The 24675-nt window shown below is 44.5% G+C and overlaps 1 protein-coding gene and 1 long non-coding RNA gene across 4 annotated transcripts in view; one reads left to right on the forward strand and one right to left on the reverse strand.

The window, feature by feature from the left end:
- LOC121278890 (sorting nexin-31-like) overlaps positions 1-8854 on the forward strand; it is a 163136-nt gene extending 154282 nt beyond the window's left edge. For 2 of the 3 annotated variants that reach the window (XM_041189379.1, XM_041189381.1), the window contains 2 exons: positions 1376-1435; positions 7591-8854. In XM_041189379.1, coding sequence (XP_041045313.1) covers positions 1376-1435; positions 7591-7683 — 153 coding nt within the window. In that variant the 3' untranslated portion in view covers positions 7684-8854. Of the gene's footprint in view, positions 1-1375; positions 1436-5569; positions 7058-7590 lie in introns of those variants that run through there. The other variant, XM_041189380.1, reaches the window with a different exon arrangement.
- The window catches only part of LOC121278891, a 92871-nt gene that overhangs the window by 9524 nt on the left and 58672 nt on the right, over positions 1-24675 (reverse strand). The window lies entirely within an intron of this gene.

Below are 24675 nucleotides of genomic sequence, written 5' to 3' on the forward strand. Positions count from 1 at the left end.
CCCTGGAATTCCGTCCCTAACAGCACTGTGGGTGTATCTACTACAGCAGTTCAAGAAGGCAGCGCACCACCATCTTTTCAAGGGCAGTTAGGGATGGGCAGTAAATGCTGGCCCAGGCAGCGTAGCTCACATCCCGTAAAATGGATTTTTTTAAAAAATGAGTAGCTGCAGCACAGCTACTGGTTAACTGGAGGTGGGTGGCCAGTTAAACCCGTAGATTGATCAATGTACAGCCGCTTCCCACTGATGTCGGGACAGGTCCTCACTGGGTGGGGAGACAGCGAGGTAAACTGTGGTGGCCTCCCAGTGGATTCGCTCCTTGTCCCTTAGAGGGGTCCCCGTCCCCGGCATCAACAGCTGCGCCCGAGGCTCCAATTCTGTCGCTTCTGAGTTTGCCCCCTCCGATGCCAAGACCTGCCTGGTCCTGGCACATTAAGTACAAAAAGCTTATCTGGCTTTCAAGTGTGCCTCAACACTTAGGCTCCTTTTTCTTCTTCCTGCAGCCTCAGCAGGAGCCAACTCTATCAGTGGCGCTGCCGGCCCTCTAATTGGGTTGGCAGCTATGAGAGCCGGCCTGCCATCCTCGACTGGATAGCGGTCCCGACAGTGGGGTCTTAATTGGCCGTGGCTGGTGATAAGCCAATCCTGGTTCCCACTGTCTTTTCCCATGGCATCGGGACCCACTTTCAGTCCCAGCAATCGGACAACCTGGAACTTGGTAATATTCCAGCCATAGGTTTTATTCCATCCCTAATTAATGTAGGCCTAAAGCCTCACTAGTAGTATACCTTGTAAATTTTTATGCTTCTAAGAATGAGGGATCTTATTTCTAGAAATGGAGCACACTTTCAACAAGCATCTGTATTAAAAATTCCCATGAGTTACAGCACAGCTTGCGTTTTGGAACTGGCATGAGACCACCTGAGGGATTCTCATGTAAAACATTTGCTATTAGCACCTTTAACCCAAAGATAAATTCAAACTAGGTGACAAGTGAAACTTTTAATACATTATACCACTGAACCACCAATACTGTACCTTTTACCAAGCTTTATATCAGTTTTAGATTTCACTATGGTGGATGTACTTGGACACCCTAACGTATTTATTTTAAGTGTTGCCAAAGGTGAAATAATGTCTTCGATACTCATCAAACTGATGCCCCTTTTTTGATGTAATCTCGATGTAATTTATAGTCTATTAACTTGACACGTCTATTTATAAACTGCTTTTTTAATATAAAAAAAACCTGATGCAGCAACAGCCATGAGCTGTACAAGATTAGAACCTGTCTCTTGACTTAATTAAATCTCTGTTGTAACTTGTCCTGCCAAGATATTTAAATTAATTGGTGAACTTGACTTGCATTCTACAGCAGATTGAAAATGCAACATCAGAATTTAGGTCAACACCCTGGAATTCTCTGACTGCCTTGGTGAGTATATGCTCATACTTTTGAAAGGGGATGGGGAAGAATATTTTGTAGTTTTCCATTATTTATATTCTCCATATCAGTCCCTTCTCCTATCTAAAGAATGAGGAACTCCCACCACTGTCAACATTAGCTAGCACCCCCAGGAGAGATGATTGGGAAGGGAAAGGGGTGGAATGATTAATTTGTTTGTTAACTTTGGATGCATTCAATTAAAATTAAGTAACTTCTAAATGACTCACTTCTAAATGCTGTACCTTCAAAGATTTATGTACAGATGCCCCCAGGTCCCTGCGCTCCCTTTTACAAAGGGACCATTTACTTATCACTGTGTCTCCTACCAATGCAATATGGCTGCGTAAGATGGCCACCAATACCAGTCTGCACGTGCGCTCTGGTCCGCGCATGTGCAGAAATCCAATGATGTCACTGCTGGAGCCTGCAGCCTGAAACTCAGAATGGCAGAAGGGGAAAGAATGAGGAGAGGCAATATAGTTAACACTCACAGCAACCTACAATCCACTTACATTACTGGGATAGTGAGACAGGGACTGCAGTAAAATATCCCACAAGGATTTTACTTTCCCGTCTGCAAACCCTTGCCTTCTAACCCCCTGTAAAAGGTATTTCCAAAACCCTGTACTTGTCAGTCCAGGATAGAAATTCACAACATTCTGTCCTCCTACTGCTGGGATGATGACTGTGAATGCGCCCTGCTGTACATTGCCCCCTATAAAGTTGGCTGCTAACCTGGGTCTACCATCAGCATACAATTGCGCGAAGGTGCTGGTAGCAAATGCAGCCTTTAGTTATATTCCCGGTCCTTGATCACCTTGTGTTTCTGCACATTTGAAAATTTCATCTGCCATGTGTCTGTCCATTTCACCAGTCTGTCTAGTGAAGTTGGTTACTATCAACCACAAAAGCATGTATTTATATAGCACCTTTAATGTAGTAACAGCCCATGGCCACTTTGAGTGTAAAAGAACCATTCATCACTGCTTTCTACTTCCTGCCCCTTAGTTAATTTTGTATTCACACTGCTGCTGTCCCATTAATCCCATGAGCTTTAATTTTGCTAAAATCTATGATGTGGTACTTTATCAAATACCTTTGAAAGTCCATGCACAGTACACTAGTTTGAACTCATCAGTTCGATCAAGTAATTCAAACACAGTTTGCCTTTAACTTGACTTTCTTTTATTAAGACACAATTTTCCAGATGCCATTTAATTTTGTCACAGGATCCTGCCTTTAAAGGTTTCCCACCATTGGCATTGGCTGACTGGCCTTAGTTGCCAGGCTGTTCCCCCTCAGTCTTTTTAATGGAGATGTATTATTTAAATCCCACAGTCCTCTGACACCACTCGTAGATCTAAGAAGGATTGGAAGATTGTGAATAGAGCCTCTGCAATTTCCACCCTTACTTCCCTCAATAACCTAGGCTACATCACATCCAGACCAAGTGTCTTTTCTTTGATGACTGCTAAGTTCATTAGTACCTCATCATTATCTATTGTTTTCCTATCCAATATTGCTCCTACCTCTTCCTTTACTGCTACATTGGCAGCATTCTCTTCTCTAGTAAAGACAGGTGCAAATACTCATTTAGTACTTCAGCTCTGCCCTCTGCCTCCACAATCTATATGAAATAAATTCCATCGAGAGATCAATGATATAGGCCAAGGTATTTGTTTTGGTATTTGATCATTAAAGCCTGGCCAGTTGTACACGTCGCCAGAATGCTAACTTAACCAAAATATACGTACCTGACATTTTTAAAGTTAAAGCTCAATAAGAGCATAAGTTCTGTATCTTTGCTTATTCCAGAAAATGGATTGGTTTACAGGCTCACTTCCTCCAACCATCTATTGTTGCACATGTAATTTCACCATCTCCGTTGCTGCTTTAGATTAACATCCCCTTTTTTTAAAGACACTGTACAGACTTAGCATTCATGATATTCACTCTAATAGTTGGTACATTACTGCATTACTTAAAAGTCCTTTGAGAGTAGAATTCTCAGTTTAAATTTAGCTCCTGGTCTAAGGTCACCTTTGATGTCAGTTCAGTTTAATCGTAAAAGCATTTAATAGATTCTGCTTTACCTATTCCCTTGTTTAAAAAAATTAAATCCTACCTCACATTGTGTTTTGTCTGGCAAAGAATAATCTTAGTTTCCATCGTTTGCCCTCAGAACGCAGTGCTCCAATTCCATGAATAGAGCCTTTCTTGGTACACAATTGGAGATAAATTCACTATCTCATTTGTCATCAATTATGCTCTGCTTCAGGCCTGATTACAAAAGGGAACTTAGCTCTGAGGAATAAGTCTGTTGCATTGGAAGTTGTAGCCAAAAGGTGAATATATATTAAACCAAGGTCACAGAAAAGTCTAAAATAAAAACAAAAAACTGCGGATGCTGGAAATCCAAAACAAAAACAGAATTACCTGGAAAAACTCAGCAGGTCTGGCAGCATCGGCGGAGAAGAAAAGAGTTGACGTTTCGAGTCCTCGTGACCCTTCAACAGAACTTAAACTTCAACTTCTGTTGAAGGGTCACGAGGACTCGAAACGTAAACTCTTTTCTTCTCCGTCGATGCTGCCAGACCTGCTGAGTTTTTCCAGGTAATTCTGTTTTTGTCACAGAAAAGTCTTGTGGCACAGTGTGTAGTGTCCCTGTCTCTGACCCTCTCAAGGACTTGAAGGCCAAGGACGGTACATTCACACCTCAGCCAAATAGGCTGATTTTAAAACTTGCAAATCCTTCCAATATGCCCATGGTAGATAGTAAGAGTTGGAGAGCCACCTGGTCAGCCCTGCTTGATACGAAATGGTGCCCACAAGCTGTAGCCTCTGGCTACAGGCTGGTGACCTGTTCCAGGAAAAACAAGCTATCGAAAACAGATGTAAGCATGTGCTTTGATTGCCCCATGTGCCTAGAGACACAAGTCTTCTAAGTCACAGAATAAATATTGTTACGACCAGGCGAGAAGGGGTGAATTGTCTTCCCTACATTCGATCTCCTCATTTTGTCACAAGGTTTAAGTTTCTTTTTCACGAGGATGTGCCTTTTCCAAATCAGAATATATTTAACAACTAAAGCTGTCAGCAATAAGGAGCCGATCCAACAAAGTTTTCTTGAATCAAAGAAAGAGCAAATTTATTAACCACTAAACCTGACAAAAATAACAAAAATGTGACATCAAGCATTTGGCCCTCAGTAGTCATTCGGGGACACGCGCGCGCACAGACACACCGCACGTATCAGAGATCAGGAGAGTTAGATCCAATAACAAAAGTAAAAGAATATATGGTTAAGTGTCCTTTGATTGTCCTTGAGGTGTGGATTTTGTGACTGATTTGAGTTAGTTGGTTTCTTGGATGCGGTAAGATGTTGCGTTTATTATGGGATCTCAGTTCACGGGTAGGCTTCTGATAGAGTTGGCTTCTCAAACCAGATGACATTCTTATCCCAAAAGAGAGAGAGGGTGAGAGAGCAGCCTTCAGCCTGTTTCCTATGCTGAAGATTTTCTTGGCATCACCTGTAACACTTACAGTCTCTCTCAGGTGGCTGGACAGCCTAGCCTTGAAATATTTCATCCATTGTGTATTTCTAAGAGGTTTTGGGTGTGTTTGTAGCAGCCGTTGCTTCAATATCAAGTACTTCATATTTTTAATGTCTCTTCCTTAGTTATGAGTTTCAGTGGGTGTTTGGATTATAGGAAATGTCTCTCTCTTCACACTCCCCTGTGGGTGATTTTTTTTTTTTGTTCCTCACTTTCACCTTGCAATGTGGCTTTGAACTTTTAAGCAGTTTGCTCTGTCTCAGTTCAAATTGCAAAATGTCCAATCAGTTGCAAGTTGAAACATCAAGCCTTCAAACAAAGAAAAGGGCATAGCCTCGTGACGGTATGAATCCTAATGGAGTAATTTATACAGTTTCTAGACTTTGGTGCCCGTCAATTAGGTGGTGTACAATCTAATTATCTTATGAAAATATCATTTTCATCTTATGTTGAGGGTTTTCTATTTTGTAAAAATTCACTAATTAATGGAACTGGTGTTTTGTGTTATAAAAGAAATGAGCGGTTCATGACCCGTTTTAATTTCACACAATCCTGTTCATTCTTCTAGAGTAAGCATTCTGGAGTTGTGCTACAGAAAATGTTACTTAAGAAATGAAATCGTGAAACAAGCATATTTGGATAAATCGCTGATGAGGAATTGTGACCACAGTCAAAGCCTTTAAGTACAACTTTAACATGTTTGTTTGCACAATAGCCTATCTGGGTTAATTACACTTAGGGAGTGTAAATTGTACATCGTCTACCCTCTTTATTTAATAACAAAGGATGTTTTTGAAGTTTTATTCCTCCATGAGGGAACTGGTTACTTAAGCCATATAAATTGGGTTAGGTTAGGTCTGAGCTATTTTGACTTTTCTATGTTTAAATACACAGAGGACTTTGGAGCAATGGCTTTTTCTGCAAAGTAGGTGCAATCCCTATGGATTAAGGGTAAATGTAAGTGGAGGTGTAGAGGGTTTAGGTTTTTTCTCTACTATCAAAGTCACCAAATCCTTTCACTGATTCATCTTATTAATTGCTTTTTGAATTAGCTCTGTCTAGAGCCTGACTGCCTTCACATTCATTGTGCACATCGTGGATTAAAGTGGAAGATATTCCCAGGAAGTTGGCCTTTCAGTTTATTTTTGTAACCCTTATTTTAAAGTTTAACTGAAACCCAACCCTTTTGCTTCATTATTTTTGATGCCAGTCCCTAATAGATCTCCTCAAGCCTAAACACACGAGCAATGCTCACAGTTGATCTGAAGAAGAGTTCGGCATTGGAGAGGAATAAATCTGCTTTTGTTAGCTTGTGTCACTGTTTTGATTCCCTTTGTGTGTAGGTATATCATCACGGATGCAGAAGATAAGACCAGATGATAGCAGCACAAGCAGGCAAAATTTAACACTTTAAACATATTCCATTGTACTTTTGGAAGTATGGATGCATCTGCACAAATTTCCACTCCCTCATTTAAAAAAGAATATTTTAAGCCGATAGTTATTATTTGTGATGTTGCTGCGATGAATGGAATGAGAATTATAAATGAGGGAGACCTATGCGCATGACCAGAGAGTGTTATAATAGGATTAAGAAGCAGTTCTAGTAGATTCAAGTTAATTGCATTGCCCATTGTCTCCAATTCCCAACGTTCTGAACTCTTCAGTGAACTTTGCCCAAGTCCATATTACGGAGGTCAGTACCTGACTAGATATCCATGTTTTCAGTTACAAATTAACTCTATTAGCACAAATTGGGAATGAGCAGAACATTTTAAGCCACTTCCATTTGCATATAAATTCCATGAAGGAGAATCATGGTTGAGCTGTTTTCACTGTTAGTGATACAGTGTACAATTTTGTACATTTTTTAATCTATTGTGCAATAAAATTGAGTCATTTTGAACATCATTTGACAGCTTGTATGTTGAAGCTCACATTGTTCACTCTGGGAGTTTTTTATCTTTTTGTATTGAAAAGTTATGCAATAAAGCGTATTGCCAAGTACTGCACAGCGTTACATGTTGAACATTAATAAACTTTTGTGTTATCTAAAGGAACAATGTAACTTTGCATCATTCTTCACTGTCAGATCTGTCATGGGCCTTGTAATTTTCCATAGAAATTAGAACTCGATTCCCGCTGTCTCGCCACCGTTCCCATTCTTCTCGCATTCTTTCTTGTTCCCAAAGCCAGAGTTTCTACCTTATTCCTTTCCCCGCTGTGCTAATCATTGTGACTGTAGTCCTGTAGTCAACTTCATATTTTTAAATTGTTCCTCAAATATTCTTTTGGTTTTCTTCCAATTATTTAGCTATTTCCTAATTGTTTCACAGATACCGTCCCAAATACTTTGCTTTAATCTTGTTAGTTTTCTCTCCAGAAGTACCATGCTCATTATTCAAGTCCATACAATGAGTATTGAGAGTCCATTCCACTATGGAGCATCATAATTGAGCTTGATCCTGTCCTCATATGAGATCCAAATATGCTCTGAAGCACAGGTGACTGGACAGCAATCATAAGTGGGAACTATGGCTAACTTCCCTCCTCTTTTGTGCCCTCTACCTCCCACTCTCCCCATTCCAGGAGTGCAAGGGCCAACTGAACTGCCCCATCTTGTATGGCAACCGAGATCAGCTAACGCAGCACAGCTTGGATATCAAATCTGGCACCGTTTGATCTGCTACACTCTGCCTTTACCAACTCAACTCAGTTAAATCATAAATATGTTATAGATACCCCACTGTCCACAGGTGTGAAGGTGAGCCGCTTCAAATGGGCAATATTGATATGGAACTGTAAACGTCTTCAATTCTGCTTGTGAAGAGAGATTCTGTAACACAATCTTTTCCCCAGTAACACACCAAATCATTCCTCTTGAAAAGAAGAATCTTAAGTGTCATGCCCTGTAGCAGGCATGTCATAATCATAAATTTAAACATGGACTATGCTCTGATGGAAACTTCTGGAACTGCCTCTATATATTTAAAAATAAACATTGATGAACTATTAAGATGGTGGCAAGGGGGTCAGGTGACCTTTGCAACTTCAATCTAGGCTATCAAGTTTCCAGAAAATTCTAAATTGAATCATACTGTGTTGGGTGGGGTCTTCTCCCTTGAACGAACATATCTAGACATCATTCATTTGTGGAATTCATGCCTGCCATTGTTTTAAGCTTACTTCAAAATACAAAGTCAATGGACTCCTAGACTCTGTCTCCTAGCTTGCAATGTAACAAAAGAAAGCTGACGAGACCAGTTAATTACAAGTTAAGTGTGAAAGATCATGATCTACCTTCTATTGTACCTCAATGGCTGTTGAACATGCGACTGAAACTAAGTCCTCTGAAATCCTTTTATCACAAAACTCAGAAGAGACCTTGGGCAGTCTGCAAAATAATATTGACAAGATGACAGCTGCAGAGAAAGGCTTTGCCACCTTTGCCTTTAAAGAACCCGAGAGGCTTAAAAAACTTCTAATAAGCCTCGCAGCCTGATTCCAAAGCTCCAACCTCACTTGTCAAGGAATTGAACCTCCTGCTACAACAAGCCACGAGTGCCTGACTTCATGACCTGCTGAATATTCTTCTCTTTGAAGTAATCCTGAAATCCAACCCCCCGCCATCTGAACTTACCTGAGATACAATTCAAGAATGGGGGAAAAAAAACTTTCTTCACTGGACTCGCAAAGACATGTGAACTGTTAACTATTCTTTTGGTTTAATACTTGTAGAAGTGCATTATCTTCTTTCATCATATCTTTCTTGAGCGTGTGGTGTGTGACTAATGTAGCATTTAGATCTTTCAGGGTGTGTGAGAGAATAAATAATCCTCTTTGCATGAACCCACAAAAGTCTGCTGCTGGGACTTTTTAAATTGAACACACTAACAGGGATTTAGAAGCACACATCTACCTTTTCAAAAATAAACCATACTGATTACTGATGGAAGGGAATTGGGGGTTTCAGTTTATCTCTCCTCCCCTGTCCAGAGCAAAACACAACCCTTCTCATCCTCCCTCATTCGCTGATCCAAGATAGGTATAGATTTGGAGCCAAAAAGATAAAAACAAAAAAACTGCGGATGCTGGAAATCCAAAACAAAAACAGAATTACTTGGAAAAACTCAGCAGGTCTGGCCGCATCGGCGGAGAAGAAAAGAGTTGACGTTTCGAGTCCTCATGACCCTTCAACAGAACTAGGTGAATCCAAGGAAGGGGTGAAATATAAGCTGGTTTAAGGTGTGTGTTGGGGGTGGGTGGGGGGGTGGGGGGGGGGTGTTGTGGGGGCGGGGGAGAGAAGTGGAGGGGGGTGGTGTGGTTGTAGGGACAAACAAGCAGTGATAGAAGCAGATCATCAAAAGATGTCACAGACAACAGAACAAAAGAACACATAGGTGTTGAAGTTGGTGATATTATTTAAACGAATGTGCTAATTAAGAATGGATGGTAAGGTACTCAAGGTATAGCTCTAGTGGGTGTGGGGGGAGCATAACAGATTTAGAAATATTTAAAAATAATGGAAATAGGTGGGAAAAGAAAAATCTATATAATTTATTGCAAAAAACAAAAGGAAGTGGGAAGAAACAGAAAGGGGGTGGGGATGGAGGAGGGAGCTCAAGACCTAAAGTTGTTGAATTCAATATTCAGTCCGGAAGGCTGTAAAGTGCCTAGTCGGAAGAGGAGGTGTTGTTCCTCCAGTTTGCATTGGGCTTCACTGGAACAACACAGCAAGCCAAGGACAGACATGTGGGCAAGAGAGCAGGGTGGAGTGTTAAAATGGCAAGTGACAGGGAGGTTTGGGTCATTCTTGCGGACAGACCGCAAGTGTTCTGCAAAGCGGTCACCCAGTTTACGTTTGGTCTCTCCAATGTAGAGGAGACCACATTGGGAGCAACGAATGCAGTAGACTAATTTGGGGGAAATGCAAGTGAAATGCTGCTTCACTTGAAAGGAGTGTTTGGGCCCTTGGACGGTGAGGAGAGAGGAAGTGAAGGGGCTGGTGTTACATCTTTTGTGTGGGCATGGGGTGGTGCCATAGGAGGGGGTTGTCACCCCACCAGCCTCCGCATTCAAAGGATCATCCTCCGCCATTTCCAACAACTCCAGCATGATGCCACCACCAAACACATCTTCTCTTCACCCCCCCCTGTTGGCATTCCATAGGGATCATTCCCTCCGGGACACCCTGGTCCACTCCTCCATCACCCCCTACTCCTCAACCCCCTCCTATGGCACCACCCCATGCCCACGCAAAAGATCTAACACCAGCCCCTTCACATCCTCTCTCCTCACCGTCCAAGGGCCCAAACACTCCTTTCAAGTGAAGCAGCGTTTCACTTGCATTTCCCCCAACTTAGTCTACTGCATTCGTTGCTCCCAATGTGGTCTCCTCTACATTGGAGAGACCAAACGTAAACTGGGCGACCGCTTTGCAGAACACCTGCGGTCTGTCCGCAAGAATGACTCAAACCTCCCTGTCGCTTGCCATTTTAACACTCCACCCTGCTCTCTTGCCCACATGTCTGTCCTTGGCTTGCTGTGTTGTTCCAGTGAAGCCCAACGCAAACTGGAGGAACAACACCTCCTCTTCCGACTAGGCACTTTACAGCCTTCCGGACTGAATATTGAATTCAACAACTTTAGATCTTGAGCTCCCTCCTCCATCCCCACCCCCTTTCTGTTTCTTCCCACTTCCTTTTGTTTTTTCCAACAAATTATGTAGATTTTTCTTTTCCCACCTATTTCCATTATTTTTAAATATTTCTAAATCTTTTATGCTCCCCCCACCCCCACTAGAGCTATACATTGAGTGCCCTACCATCCATTCTTAATTAGCACATTCGTTTAGATAATATCACCAACTTCAACACCTATGTGTTCTTTTGTTCTGTTGTCTGTGACATCTTTTGATGATCTGCTTCTAACACTGTTTGTTTGTCCCTACAACCACAACACCCCCTCCACTTCTCTCCCCCACCCAACCACCCCCCCCCCCCACACACACCTTAAACCAGCTTATATTTCACCCCTTCCTTGGATTCACCTAGTTCTGTTGAAGGGTCATGAGGACTCGAAACGTCAACTCTTTTCTTCTCTGCCAATGCTGCCAGACCTGCTGAGTTTTTCCAGGTAATTCTGTTTTTGTAATAGATTTGGAGCCATTTGTCTCCTCTCGGAACTCCAACTCTATCCGTTTTTGTTTGAATGTATAAAGGGAGAACAAATGTGTACCATTCACATATTCAGGATGTTCTAGAGCCCCCGGTTATCCAGAAGCATACAGGCCAAGATAAGACAGACAAAGAAAGCTTATGACAGTCACAAAAGACTTAATACTGTCGAAAGCCTAGAGTATAGAAAGGGGTGAAGTAAAAATTGAAATTAGGAAAGCAAAGAGAGGATATGAAAAAATATTGGCAGGTAAAATCAAAGAAAACCCATGTTTTACCAATACATTAAGAGCAAAATAATAACTAAGAAAAGGGTAGGGCCGATCAGAGATGTGCATGGTAACTTGTGCATTGATGCTGAAGATGTTGGCAGCGTTCTCAATCAGTGCTTTGTCTCTGCCTTCACTAAAGAGAGGGATGAATAGACATTATAGTTAATAACGAGTGTGAAGCATTACATATGATAAGCATAGTTAGAGAGGACGTACTGAAATGACTGACATCATTGAAGGTGGATAAGTCACCAGGGCTGGATGGATTGTATCCCAGGTTATTAAAAGAAGCCAGGGAGGAAATAGCGGATGCTCTGAGGATCATTTTCAAATCTTCACTAGATACAGGTGAGGTACCAGAGGACTGAAGATTTGCAAATGTTGTGCTATTATTTAAAAAGGGTGGAAGGGGTAGGTCAGAAAATTTTAGATGGGCCAGTGTGACTTCAGTGGTGGGCAAATTATTGGAATCAATTCTGAGCGACAGGATAGACTGTAATTTAGAAAGACACAGATTAACCAGGGACAGTCAGCATAGTTTTGTTAGGGGAAGATTGTGTCTTACTAACTTAATAGAATTTTTTGAGGAAGTCACAAGGAGGATTGATGAGGATAGTGCAGTGGATGTTGTCTACATGGATTTCAGTAAGGCATTTGACAAGGTCCCACATGGCAGACTGGTCAAGAAAGTGAGATCCCATTGGATACAGGGGAAGGTGGCAAGTTGGATCCAAAATTGGCACAGTAATAGGAAACAAAGGGTAATGGCCGATGGATGTTTTTGCGAATGGAAAGCAGTTTCCAATGGTGTTCCACAGGGCTCAGTGTTGGGTCCCTTGCTGTTTGTTGTATATATTAATGACTTGGACATAAACGTGGAAGGTATGACTGGGAAATTTGCAGATGACACAAAAATTGCTTGTGTAGTTGATAGTGAAGAGGATAGCTGTTGTCTCCAGAATGATATCAATGGATTGGTTGAGTGGGCCGAAAAGGGGCAAATGGAATTCAATCTGGAAAAGTGTGAGGTAATGCATTTAGGGAGGGCAAACAAAGTAAGGGAATACTCAATAAATGGGAGGATATTGAGAGAGGTGGAGGAAATTAGAGACCTTGGAGTGCGTGCCCATAGGTCCCTGAAGGTGGCAGGACAGATGAATAAGGTGATAAAGAAAGCATATGGAATGCTCCCCTTTATTGGATGAGGTATTGAATACAAAAGCAAGGATTTAGTGATGGAACTGTATAAAACATTGGTTGGCCACAGCTGGAATTTTGTGTACAGTTCTCCAAATTACAGGAAGGACATAGTTGCTCTGGAGAGCATACAAATAAGATTTACAAGAATGCTGCCAGGGCTAAAAATTGTGGCTATGATGAGAGAGTGGATAGGCTAGGGTTGTTTTCCTTAGATCAGAGGAGGCTGATGGGTGACCTAATTGAGGTGTGCAAAGTTATGAAGGACCTAGATAGGGTAGACAGTAAAGACTTGTTTCCGCTAGCTGAGGGGTCAATTACCAGGGGGCATAGATTTAAGGTGATTGGTAGACAGGTTAGAGAGGACATGAGGAGAAACCTTTTCACCCAGAGGGTGGTGGGCATCTGGAATTTACTACCTAAATCAGCGGTTGAGGCTGAAACGCTCAACTCGTTGAAAAGGTATTTGGCTCTGCATCTGAAGTGCTGTAACCTGCAAGGCTAGGAACCAGGTGCTGGAAAGCGGGATTAAAATGGGCAGCTAGTTCCTTTTTCACCTGATGCTGATTGGCCTCTCTCTGCGTTGTAACTTTTCTATTGTTCCAAAGAGCTTCTTGGCCAATTAAATATTTCTGAAGTGTGGTCAAAGTTATATAATTGTACATGAACTAGGCTTCATCAAGAGGTAAGTCATGGAAAAGCTGTGTAGTGCAATTGCTCTGTTAATGAGGTTGTAAGAAGCCTTGCATGTTGTATGAGATTGAGGTGGGTTGAGGGGTGCTCCAGTGAGGGGCTTTGCTACCATTTTTATGATGGTATGAATATCCAAAATGCATTGGAATTCTGTAAATCGAATATTGATCACTTTAAATTTTGTGCCACTTTTGCCCTAAAGCTAAAGCTATGAGGGCACTCAGTCATGAATGGCTTGTGTGATTTTACTATTCTTCCTCAGACTAATGATGAGTATCATTATTTATACTTGGATCATTTACTCTAACAGGACTAATATTCAGGCTACAATAACATGCAAGTATTCTGTACATTCTTCAGAGGGGAAATAGCTCAAGTCAAAGTAAAGATTTGAAATGTTAACAGTCCAATCCATGTGCTAAAGAAAAGCATATGTGGCTGTCTGGGTCTGTTCACATTTGGAGGTAATTGCAATGGCCAAGCTGAATCCGTCAGTCACTCAATGCTAGCAGTAGCTGTGTGCCAGCAATTCCAGGGCACTCAGCATTTCAAACCCAGTTGACTAACCAGAAATGAAGGTTTTATGTATATGCCTTTTCTGAGTTGCAGGCTACACTGTTGCAAGGAGGAGCTGCAGTGTTGGAAAGAGGGTGTCGCGTTTTGCCACTTTTACGTGGATGGTCTGGAATGGATTTTGTTTTAATTTGTTATTGATAATAAGGTCAGATTCAGCTTAAATTGGAGACCTACCAGAATGAGATATGCCACTTAAAATGTTGTTAATGATGGTTCGGAGGGGGAGTATCAGCTAGGTTGTGCAATATTGCCACCTTGGACTGTTTTGCATATTAGGTTTGAGACCAGGTATAATTTTCAATTATAAGGTACATCGGGCAGGCAGGGTGGTTTAGAGGGCAGGCTGGGTGGGATTGACCTCATTTGCATTTATTCAGTGAGCTTCCAGCACTGATGGCGCTTAGCCAACACGTACATTAGGGCGGTAGTTCAACAAAAATAAAGAATATTTAAGGTAGTAAAGTGTCCCAAATAGCTTCATAGGAATATTATGAAACAAAACTTAACATTGAAAGGAAGATATTGAGATGACCAAAAGTTAAGTCAAAGAGGTAGGTTTTAAGCAGAATCTTAAAGGAAGGGAGGTTGATGGAGAGAATTCAAGAGTGTCGGGACATGGCAGCTGAAGGCCTAACCTCCAAAAGTGGAACAGTTAAATCAGGGATGTCCAACAGGTCAGAATTAGAGGAAATCTTGGAGGGTTGGGAGCTGGAGGAAAGTACAGAGATAGAGAGGGGTGAGGTTATGGAAGTATTTGAAAATGTGTATGAGAATTTTACAATCAAAAGCATGGCTTAACTGGGAACCAAAGGGTGATGGGTGAACAGAACTTAATGCAGGAAGCAGTTTTGAATAGCCTGAGGTTTACAGAGGGTAGAATGTGGGACGTCACTCAGAAGTGATCAAGTAATTAAGGCACGATTGAGGGTTTCAACATCAGATGAGCTGAGGCAAGGATAAAGTCCGGTAATGTTATGGTGGTGGAAATGGGTAGTTTTAGTAATGGAGCACAAGCTCATCTCAGGATCAGATATGACACCAAGGTTGCAAACAGTCCGCTAAAAGCAAAGAACTGCGGATGCTGGAAATCCAAAACAAAAATAAAAATACCTGGAAAAACTCAGCAGGTCTGCCAGCATCTGCGGAGAGGAACACAGTTAACATTTCGAGCCCATATGACTTGAAGAGTTAACTGTGTTCCTCTCCGCAGATGCTGTCAGACCTGCTGAGTTTTTCCAGGTATTTTTATTTTTGTTTTGCAAACAGTCCTGTTCACCCTCAAATAGCTGCCAGGCTGAGCAATGGAGTTGCTACCAAGGAAACAGAATTGGTGGGGACTGAAGACAATGGCTTCAGTCTTCCCAATAATTAGTTGGAGAGAATCCTGGTCATCCAGTACTGGATGCAGGTCAAGCAGTCTGACAATTTTAAAGACAGTAGAGGGATTGAGAGAGATGGTAGTAAGGTAGAGTTGGGTGTCATCAACAGTATGTGAAAACTGATGCTGTGTTTTCCAATGATGTTGCCGAGGAGCAGCATGTAAGTATGCAATAGGATGGAGTCAAGAATAGATCCTTGGGATACACCAGAGGTGGTGGTGCTGCGGGAGTGCGAAGAGAAGCCATTACAAGTAATTCTCTGGCTACAGTTAAATAAATAAGAATAGAACCAAGCGAGTGCAGTCCCACCCAGCTGGACGACAGTATAGAGGCCCTGGAGGAGAATAGTGTTATCAACTGTCTCAAAGGCTGCTGACAGGCCAAAAAGGATGAGGAGGGATGGCTTTCCCTTGTCACAGTCAAATAAGGTGTCACTTGTGACTGACAGCTATTTCGTTACTGTGGCAGCGTTGAAACCTGATTGGAGGGATTCAAACATAGGGGAGAATTTTCCCCATGTCGGGTGGGGCCGTGCGAGATCAGGTGGGTCTGCACCGCCATTTTACGTGGGCGGGCCAATCCCGAGGATAGTGGGAGTGGGCGGGCGGCGGCAGGAATGCACAGACTGCCAGGTCCAATGGCGACCCGGTGGCCTGTTTAAATGAAGCCTTTGCAAGGCAGCTCACAATGGCCGGGAGAAGAGCACATCAGAGGGATAATGTGCATTACGCAAGTCCGGAGGGTAGGCCATCGGGGCAGGCCAGGCCGGAGGGTAGACCATCGGGGCAGGCCAGGCCGGAGGGTAGACCATCAGGGCAGGCCAGGCCGGAGGGTAGACCATCGGGGCAGGCCAGGCCGGAGGGTAGGGCATCGGGGCAGGCCAGGCCGGAGGGTAGGGCATCGGGGCAGGCCAGGCCGGAGGGTAGACCATCGGGGCAGGCCAGGCCGGAGGGTAGGGCAGTGGCACTTTGTGCCCTTTGTTTCTCTGATGAGTGCCTAGCTGCCCTCCTGGATGAGGTGGCAGTGCAGCGGGAGATCCTTCTTCCGAGGGACGGGAGGCAGAGGCCTCCCCACCTGAACAAATATGCGTGGGAGGAGGTGGCTGAGACTGTCAGTTCCCATGATATGGTGCGGTGCACAAGGGTCCAGTGCTGCAAAGGATCAATGGCCTCCTGCACTGGGGAAGGGTGAGTACCATGTTGGCTCAGGTCACTTAATGCAGCTGTCACCCTTTCCTCCTAGCGCACCCCCCAGCAACTCTGTGTACGGTAACGGCTTTCATTTAAACAGGCCGCCGGGTCACCATCTGTGCACGCCCACCACCACCTGCCCACTCCCGCTATCCTCGAGAGTCGTGAAATACGCTGGGCGGGCCTTAATCAGCCCGCCCACATAAATTGGCAGTGTGGACCCGATCGCTCCCACACGACCTGCCCGACATGGGGAAATTCTCCCCCATGTTTGAATCCCTCCAATCAGCCTTCACGACGTGTATCCCTCGCTGGGTGTGCCAGCAGAGATTGCCCATGCCCAGTTCTCCCTGAGAGGGTTGAGCTAAGATGTGTTCTGCATCTGCAGCATGTGTGACACTGACACCCAGAGTATAGAATGGGGGTGAAAGTCAAGGATCTGCACCTAGGCAGAGTGCTGGAACTGGGAAGCATGTCCAAGTCAGGGTGCTAACACATTGGGAGGGAAGCTTCCATGTGGCGGGGCACCAATCCATCTGCTGGTCTTTGCGCTCCACGTGCTTGTGCCTCCTTGCTTAGCAAAGTTACACTTTGTGGTGCCAAATGTGAAGGAGGCAGCATTTGGCCAATGGCGGGGAGGGGGTCAGCCCTGGCTTGTTTGGGTGAGTGTGCGGCAGCTGCTGGGTGATGAAGAACTGGAGTCTTGCAATGTCCCACTCTGGCTGGGGTGGCAGGGATGTGATGGGAATTCAGGTGTAGGCTGGAATAATCAATGCTCTTCTCTCCTTTCCAGGAGACTGAGCACAATTCCTCCTAGCGGATGTGGACTGGCGGAGGCCAGGCCCAGTTGGTGATCCTGACACCTTTTGAGCAGCAGGCCATGGATTTGGAGAGGCACCATGCCCTCAGGTCCACCGGCGGCAGTGAGGCTGCGGTGCCACAGGGAGGTATGTTTGGCGAGCACTTGGGTCACCATGTGTGTCCCAAAAGCCCTGGCACTGCTGAATGCTCAATGATTGAAATTAGCAACATGGGTTGACCATTGATTATGGAAGGATGAGAGCATAATGATCTAGGGGAGCAGCATGCAAATTGACATTGTCTGCACTATAACTAATCAAATGTCCTTGTTCTTCCTTTCAGCATCACCGGAGCAGGGCCAGGAGGAGGAGGCAGAGGGGCCCACCTTTCATCCCTGAGGGCCCAGAGGAAATCCACTCACCAGCGTCACACCATCCCTGCAGGCAGGCACCAGTGCAGATACTAGCACCTCGGTGGGAATTAGATCTTCGACTAGTATCCTGGGGCACGGCGGTGAGGGCACTTCACACTCACTTGAGGTGTGGGCGGAGATAGAGAGTGCTCAGGGCGCCAGCAGTCAAAGGACTGCTGGGGACCAGATATATGCTCAGTCGGTGGCTGATGATGTGCCTCTGGAGTCGTCCATGAGGCAGCAAACGTTGGAAGTGCAGCAGGGTATATGGGACGATCTGACAGAGATACATGAGGCAATTAGTGGCATGGTGCCCATGCTGGAGAAATCCACGCGGAGCATCACCGATGCAATGAGCTTCAAGGCCGAGTGTCATGCTTCCTCCATGGAGAGAGTGGCGACTCTCGTGGACAGGCTCCTCCAGGAGAACAATTAGGGTCTCCTGGGGTTGCACTCAGACCTGCAAACTCTCACAGCGGCATTGACCTCAGCTGGTCATTGCCCGTGTGAGAGATGGTTTGGGCACCATGTATCCCAGCTCAGTGCCCATCCATCTAAGGTAAGTAGGGAAGTCCGAAGCCACCTCACGTCGGCGCTGCAGCTGCCTGTTGTGTCAGCCGGCTTCTCTCAGGGCACTCCGGATGAGGGCAGCAGATCTTCTGCCCCCCTGCCAGTGACTGTGGGAACCAATGAGGCTGCAGCGACTGCGGAGAAGCCAGCTGTGGGACTGGCTGCTCCCTCCCAGGCAGGGCCATCAAAAGCTCCACTGGCCAGAGGACGGCCGCCAAGGTCATCGAGGCCAACAGGACAGCACAGTGAGCAGGCTGTCTCAGATGCCAGTGCCAGCGAGGGGACAGCACCTAGACATAGCATCCGTAAGCGTAAATTTAAGGCACCTTGGGCACACCATGGGTTTCTCATGGTGCTTTTACATTGGCCCATTGTAGTTTAATGAAGACTTGGTGTGATGGCCAACACCTTTTTGTTTTGGTTTATGAAGTTACATTTGTTCTCTCAATAAATTTTGATATGTTGCCATGCCTCAGGGTGATTCCTTACTTCTGCAAGTGGACAGGAACCCATGATGTTATGAGTGAGTTGTTTGACATTGAGCTTTATTACAAGGGCCTTAGTTAATGTTCCTATCAAGGCAGATTTTGCACTTAGGTATCGAGTATGGAGCCCGCAGCCCTGGCGTGTGTTGAAGGTCCATCTGTGGTGGGCTAGCTGAAGGTTCTTTGGATTAAAGCCTCCCGGGTGTCCCTGCCTCCCTGGAGTACGCCCGGGTCAGTGTCTACCCTCTCAGTGTTCTCCTGTGTGTGCTCATCCTCGGAAACACTGCTGGACTTATTGTGTGCATCCAGAGCAACAGCGTCTACGTCTTCCTCGTCCACTGCATCCCCCCCTTTCCAGCGCCAGATTGTGGAGAGCACAGCATGCAACCACTATCAGCGACACAACATCTGGGGGGGGTACTGGAGTGCGCCCCCTGAGTGGTCCAGCTATCGGAAGCGCATCTTGAGAAGACCGATGGTTCTCTCCACAACAGCCCTTGTGGAGGCGTGGCTCCTATTGTACCACTGCTCAGCTTCTGTTCTTGGATGGTGGAGAGGCGTCATGAGCCACCTTCTGAGGGGATAGCCCTTGTCACCCAGCAGCCATCCATCCATCCAGGCTGGGGCACTGAAGAGCCCCGGTACCTGGGAGTGTCTGAGGATGTAAGCATCGTGGGAGCTGCCTGGGTACCTTGCACAGACTTGTAGAATCAGCATCCTGTGATCACACACTATCTGCATGTTCGTGGAGTGGAAGCCCTTCCTGTTGACGAAGGCACCGGGCTCACCTGCTGGCGCCTTGATGGCCACATGTGTACAGTCTATTGTACCCTGGACACGGGGGAAGCCAGCAATGGCTGCAAAGCCTCTGGCTCACTCTGTCTGGCTGGCCTGGTCCCAGCGGTAGTGGATGAAACTCAATTGACACCTGAACAAAGCGTCTGTCACCTGCTTGACACGAGTGTGGTCAGCTGATTGGGAGATTCCACAGAGATCACCCACTGACCCCTGGAAAGAGCCAGAGGCATGGAAGTTGAGGGCAGCTGTGATCTTTAGAGCCACTGACATGAGGTTCCCATACAGTTTGTTGAGATCTCAGGGCCTATCATCTGACAGGTGGAGGTGAGTCTCCCTTGAGAGATGGACCCTCCTTTGGCACTGGACCTCAGGCAGATTGAGGTAGCTGCTTCACCGCCTGTACACCCTAGCAGCAGGATAGTGACGTCTTCTGCGGCCCCTTCTGCCTTGGACTTCCTGTTGGCCCTGTGCTCCCTGTGCCTGTGCCTCTCCTGCCAAAGGTGGCTCCCCTGGAGGCTGAATGTGGACACCTGGCCTCCTCCTCCTTCTGGCCCTCCCTTCCTGCTCAGAGGAGGTGCCTCCAGTGGACAGCACAACTCCCATTCCCAGGCTAAGGGAAGGTTTCCTGAAAGCTGCAGACCCCAAAAATGATCTTTACTGTAGAGTGCTAACCTGAAGACTTTTACTCCTGCCTAAGCAGCTGGTACAGGCAAGCATCAGTAACTTAAATACCTGAAAGAAAACATTCACGACCCCACTCACCCCTCTTATCCTGCCCATGGATGAGGTTTATACAAATGTCTCCTACCCACCTGCCCGTTGCGCCTGTGCGATGTCCTGAAGATTGCACAGGCTCTGTAAAATAGCAGACAATTGCTGCCTCAAGTGACTAAACTGGGTGATTAATTAATGGCAGGGGCGCATCGGAGAACATTGTGCGCCTACCCACCTAAATATCGCGATGGCACACGGTGACATCGGGACACTCTCCCCACGCGTCATTTTACGCGTCGGCGTGCAGAGCCCACCCCTGCATGCTAATGGGAAAATTCTGGCCATGGAGTTCTGGGAAAGATGGACACAGATTTGGAAGGTGAAAATTGAAGGACTTTACAGAGAAAAGGCATTTGGAAATGGGGAGGTAGTTTGCAAGGTTGGAAGGGATCAAGGGTTGATTTTTTTTAAAAAAGGGGGACAGTACCAGATGAGAGAGAACTGCTAGCATCAGCTAACTTGGGAACCAGGAAATGGGAGATGCGTGGTCAGCGATTTAGTGGGAATAGGCTCATGAATATGATGAGCTCAGAGACGGCATTAAGGATGACAGCAGAGAAACTAGAGAATGATACTAGCTGAGGGCTGGAACAGAACCTTAAAGGTAGCTTGACTCTGTGTGCTGGGGGAGGGTGGGAAGCAGCAGAGGCAAATGATTGGATAATCCCAACATTATTGACAAAAAAGCTCATGAGCTCTTCGTACTTGGTGTTGAAGGCGGTGGTGGAAGAGACAGGGGAAAGGTGTTAAAGAAGACGCTTTGCAGCAGAGAAAAAAAACTGGTGGTTTTGTTGCATTCCAGAGTGATGCTGGAGTACTGAGCAGTTTCGGTAGATGAGAAGGACCTGTTTTAGTGCTTTATGGTCCAATCAGATCTGATGGTGAATGACTAAATCAGTTGTCTATCATATACTTTCAAGTCTGCATCCCATGGACTTAAGGGAGCAGAGACAAGGGCCATACTGGGGGAAATTGCTAGGTTGGGAGACGGTAATGGTTTTAAAGGGGACTAGGGCATGGAATTTGGAGGTGAGGTTGTGGTCAAGCAGAGCAGTAGCTCTACAATTGTTGTGAATGGATGGGCCAATGGCTTGACATTTGGAATTTGACAGCTGCTTAAGGGAATTAGGAGAGAGCATTTCATTCAAGGTGGGAACTTTGGCAGCTCACCCATCAATCCTCAACACTCAAGTGAGAGAGGCGTTCAGTTGTTGTATTAGTTCACTTTCTCACTCTAGCATGCCAGTCCAAACGACGATTAAATTAGAAGTGTTTTCCCCGTCCAAAGCAGGTAGGTAGAGAAATGAATTGGTTCAGGGTACGGAGTGAGGAGGTTAAGAAGGGGTATGGGATACATGGATTTGTAAATAGTGGCACTGAATACAAAAGCAAGGGAATCATGTGATTTCAAAAAGAAAATGCCATTGTCTAAATAAGTTTAATCTTTATTCATTTATTTGTCAAAAAACATTATTTTTATTACAATTTTCCTTGGGAACATAATATGGGAACAGTGGTTAATGCAATAGACTAGCAATCCAGAGGTTGAGAATTCAGGATACCACCATGGCAAATTCAATTCCATAAATCTGGTAAATAAAATGAAGACTGCTTGATTGTCATAGAAGCCCAACTACGCTTCAGGGAAAGGAACCTGCCATGTCTACTTGATTTGGTCTACACGCAACCGCATGCTACATTATATGGTTGAACCTTAATACCCTTGGGGCAATCCAGGATGCGCAATAATTGCAGTCTTGCCAGTGTCATCTACATCCTCAGAATTTTTTTTTTTAAAAGGAAAAGATGGTGGCTGAAGGGGAAAAAGACTTGCAATTGTGAAGCACCTTAAAACACTTACCGATGTGGATGATGCCAGATAATCAAATTCAGAATCCTTTTTTCAAACGTCAACGATTTGAGCCTCATGGGGTTTATTTATTTGTTTAATTCGTGCTAATCCAAGTTTTTATGGCTGTTTGTGAATTTTAAAATTGGATTCCGCTAAGTGTGTTTTTTAATCAAGTAAACCCAATGCAAGATAGCAGACTTGGGTGTGGTTTATTAACAAACTACTGTGGTTTTCAGCACTATTGCAGAAAGCAGCCTGTGGTTCATTCTCTGCAGTGGCATCCTGGGTGTCTCTACCACTTAGCACATTTTCTTTACAAAACATTTATAAGGTTGTCAAGTTTATTAAGGATAAAGATAAGAAACGTTTCACTAGTATAATATTTTCTTTCCATTGAGCTGCAAATTGGTTGCTACAGTGCACCTAACATGTTCCAGACTATTCCTCATGTTAATTGAATAAAGTATGATAAGAAAATGCACGAAACAATCATTTGTTTCCATAGCAGCCAGGGCCAGGTTAAATTACACCACAGTGCACAGGAAATCTGATGCATGGGCTACAAATAGGGATTAAAGGATTTAGAGGATTAACTGAGGCTGGAGGTAATGTATAAACATGGACAATAGCAGCTCTCTGCTGTTCGGCCTGTAAATGACTTCTGCCATTCCTGTGCACCTCAAACCTATTCATGAAGGCAGTATACATGAAATCTCCTTAGCATAAATGTAGCAATATTTAAGCTAAAAAGCTATTTTATAATGTATAGCATAATTTTCTGTTATGCAATAGGAGCGAAGTGTGCCCCATAAGGGCCCCTTGCAAATTTATGAGCCCCAAGGTTTGGTTTGGGGCTCTTAAATTTTACTAAACACTATTATTAAATACATACAGATGTCCTTCCATTGGATTTGCTCGGGAACCCTGACTGCCTGGGGCACCGTGCAATTTCATGACTTGCACAGTCCTAATACTGCCCCTGTTAGTTGCTTATTACTCAACAGATGGGCAGTGAATGCAACAAAATGATTAATCCTTTAGTGAGATCATGTCTAGTGCCAGCACACAGTGCGATGATGAGCCATATAGATGAAGTCTGGGAGACTAAGTGACACAAGGTTAGAAACTGGTCTGTCACCTCTGGGACTGGCGCCCAGATCAATGGGATGTGGCCTTCTCAATTTGCCAGTTGTAATGGTCCTATTAAAATGAGTTCAGGCAGTCTTAATCCAGTTTCTAATGGACAAAGACCCACAGCACAAAACCATGCCAATCTGACAGCATATTGACATTCTTACTTAAAGATGACTGCTGTAAGAATGGAAAATGCCAGATTGTTGCAGTAGATATCCTCTTGTAAAGATCTTGCTGAAGCGCAATTGAAGAACTTTAATCTGTGTTTAACCATGTACCTGATGTGGGATTTCTTGATACTAACCCCTAGTCTTGAAACAAAGTGTTCTCTCAGCTCTAAAATTGCTCATGTTGATGAACATAAAATTCATTTTAAATGAAGTCATGCAAGGCAGGTAGCCTGCCCCCACTTCCCCCACCTCTACCCTTCCCCTGTACACTCCGGTTCTATTATTGTCTTTTGTTGAGTTAGTTCAACTCAATTGCAATGTTAAAAGTGATATAATTTGTCATGTCTCAGAATAAGAGAAAAGTAATCAGCCAGGAGCCCTAAGTTCCTGTTCACAGTCATTCTTCAGTGATCCCTGCTGGTAATTGTGTATATGAGCACCAAGCAAGGACAGAATTTGGCTTTGCTTGGCTATTATTTGCCCCACAATCTGCTGACACTTGCTGCATGCCAAACATGAGGGAGGTACCAGACATGAGACAGCACCTGTGAAACTGTGTCCCTGCACATGTCAGTACATTCTGGGGAAGAACAAAGAAAACAGTGGGTGGTAAGAGTAAAACTAGAGTGCACAAATACATGGTTCATTTCCTTGATGTAATAATGGTAGATTGTGAAGGGTGTATTGTCTGCTCCACTCCTGTCACTAATGTGAACAGTCTTACAGGCAAGACCCAAGTTATGTTATAGCTACCAGCACATGAACCTTAAAGGGCAAGACTGACACAGGAACAATGCACCACAAGTAAATCAATAATACGGAGTCCAAGTAAATGTTAATGTAAAAACATTCATAGAATCTTACAGCACTGCAGGAAGTTTCTCCTTACTTATCCTTCAAAACCCCTCCTCATTTTGAACACCTCTACCAAACCTCCTCTTAACATTCTCTGCTCCAGGGAGAACAATCCCAGCATTTCCATTCCCTCCACATAGGAGGAGTTCCTCATCCCCAAGTATCATTCTGATAAGTTTCCTCTTCACCCTCTTTAAGGCCTTGACATCCTTCTTAAAGTTTGGTGCACAGGATTGAAAGCAATACTCCAGCTGAAGCCCACGCAGTGATTTCTAAAGGTTTGATGTGACTTCCTTGCTTTTATACTTTATAAAGCCAGGGGTGCCCATATGCTTTTTTA

The sequence above is a fragment of the Carcharodon carcharias genome, chromosome 6 (assembly GCF_017639515.1).
Source record: "Carcharodon carcharias isolate sCarCar2 chromosome 6, sCarCar2.pri, whole genome shotgun sequence".
Classification (NCBI taxonomy): domain Eukaryota; kingdom Metazoa; phylum Chordata; class Chondrichthyes; order Lamniformes; family Lamnidae; genus Carcharodon; species Carcharodon carcharias.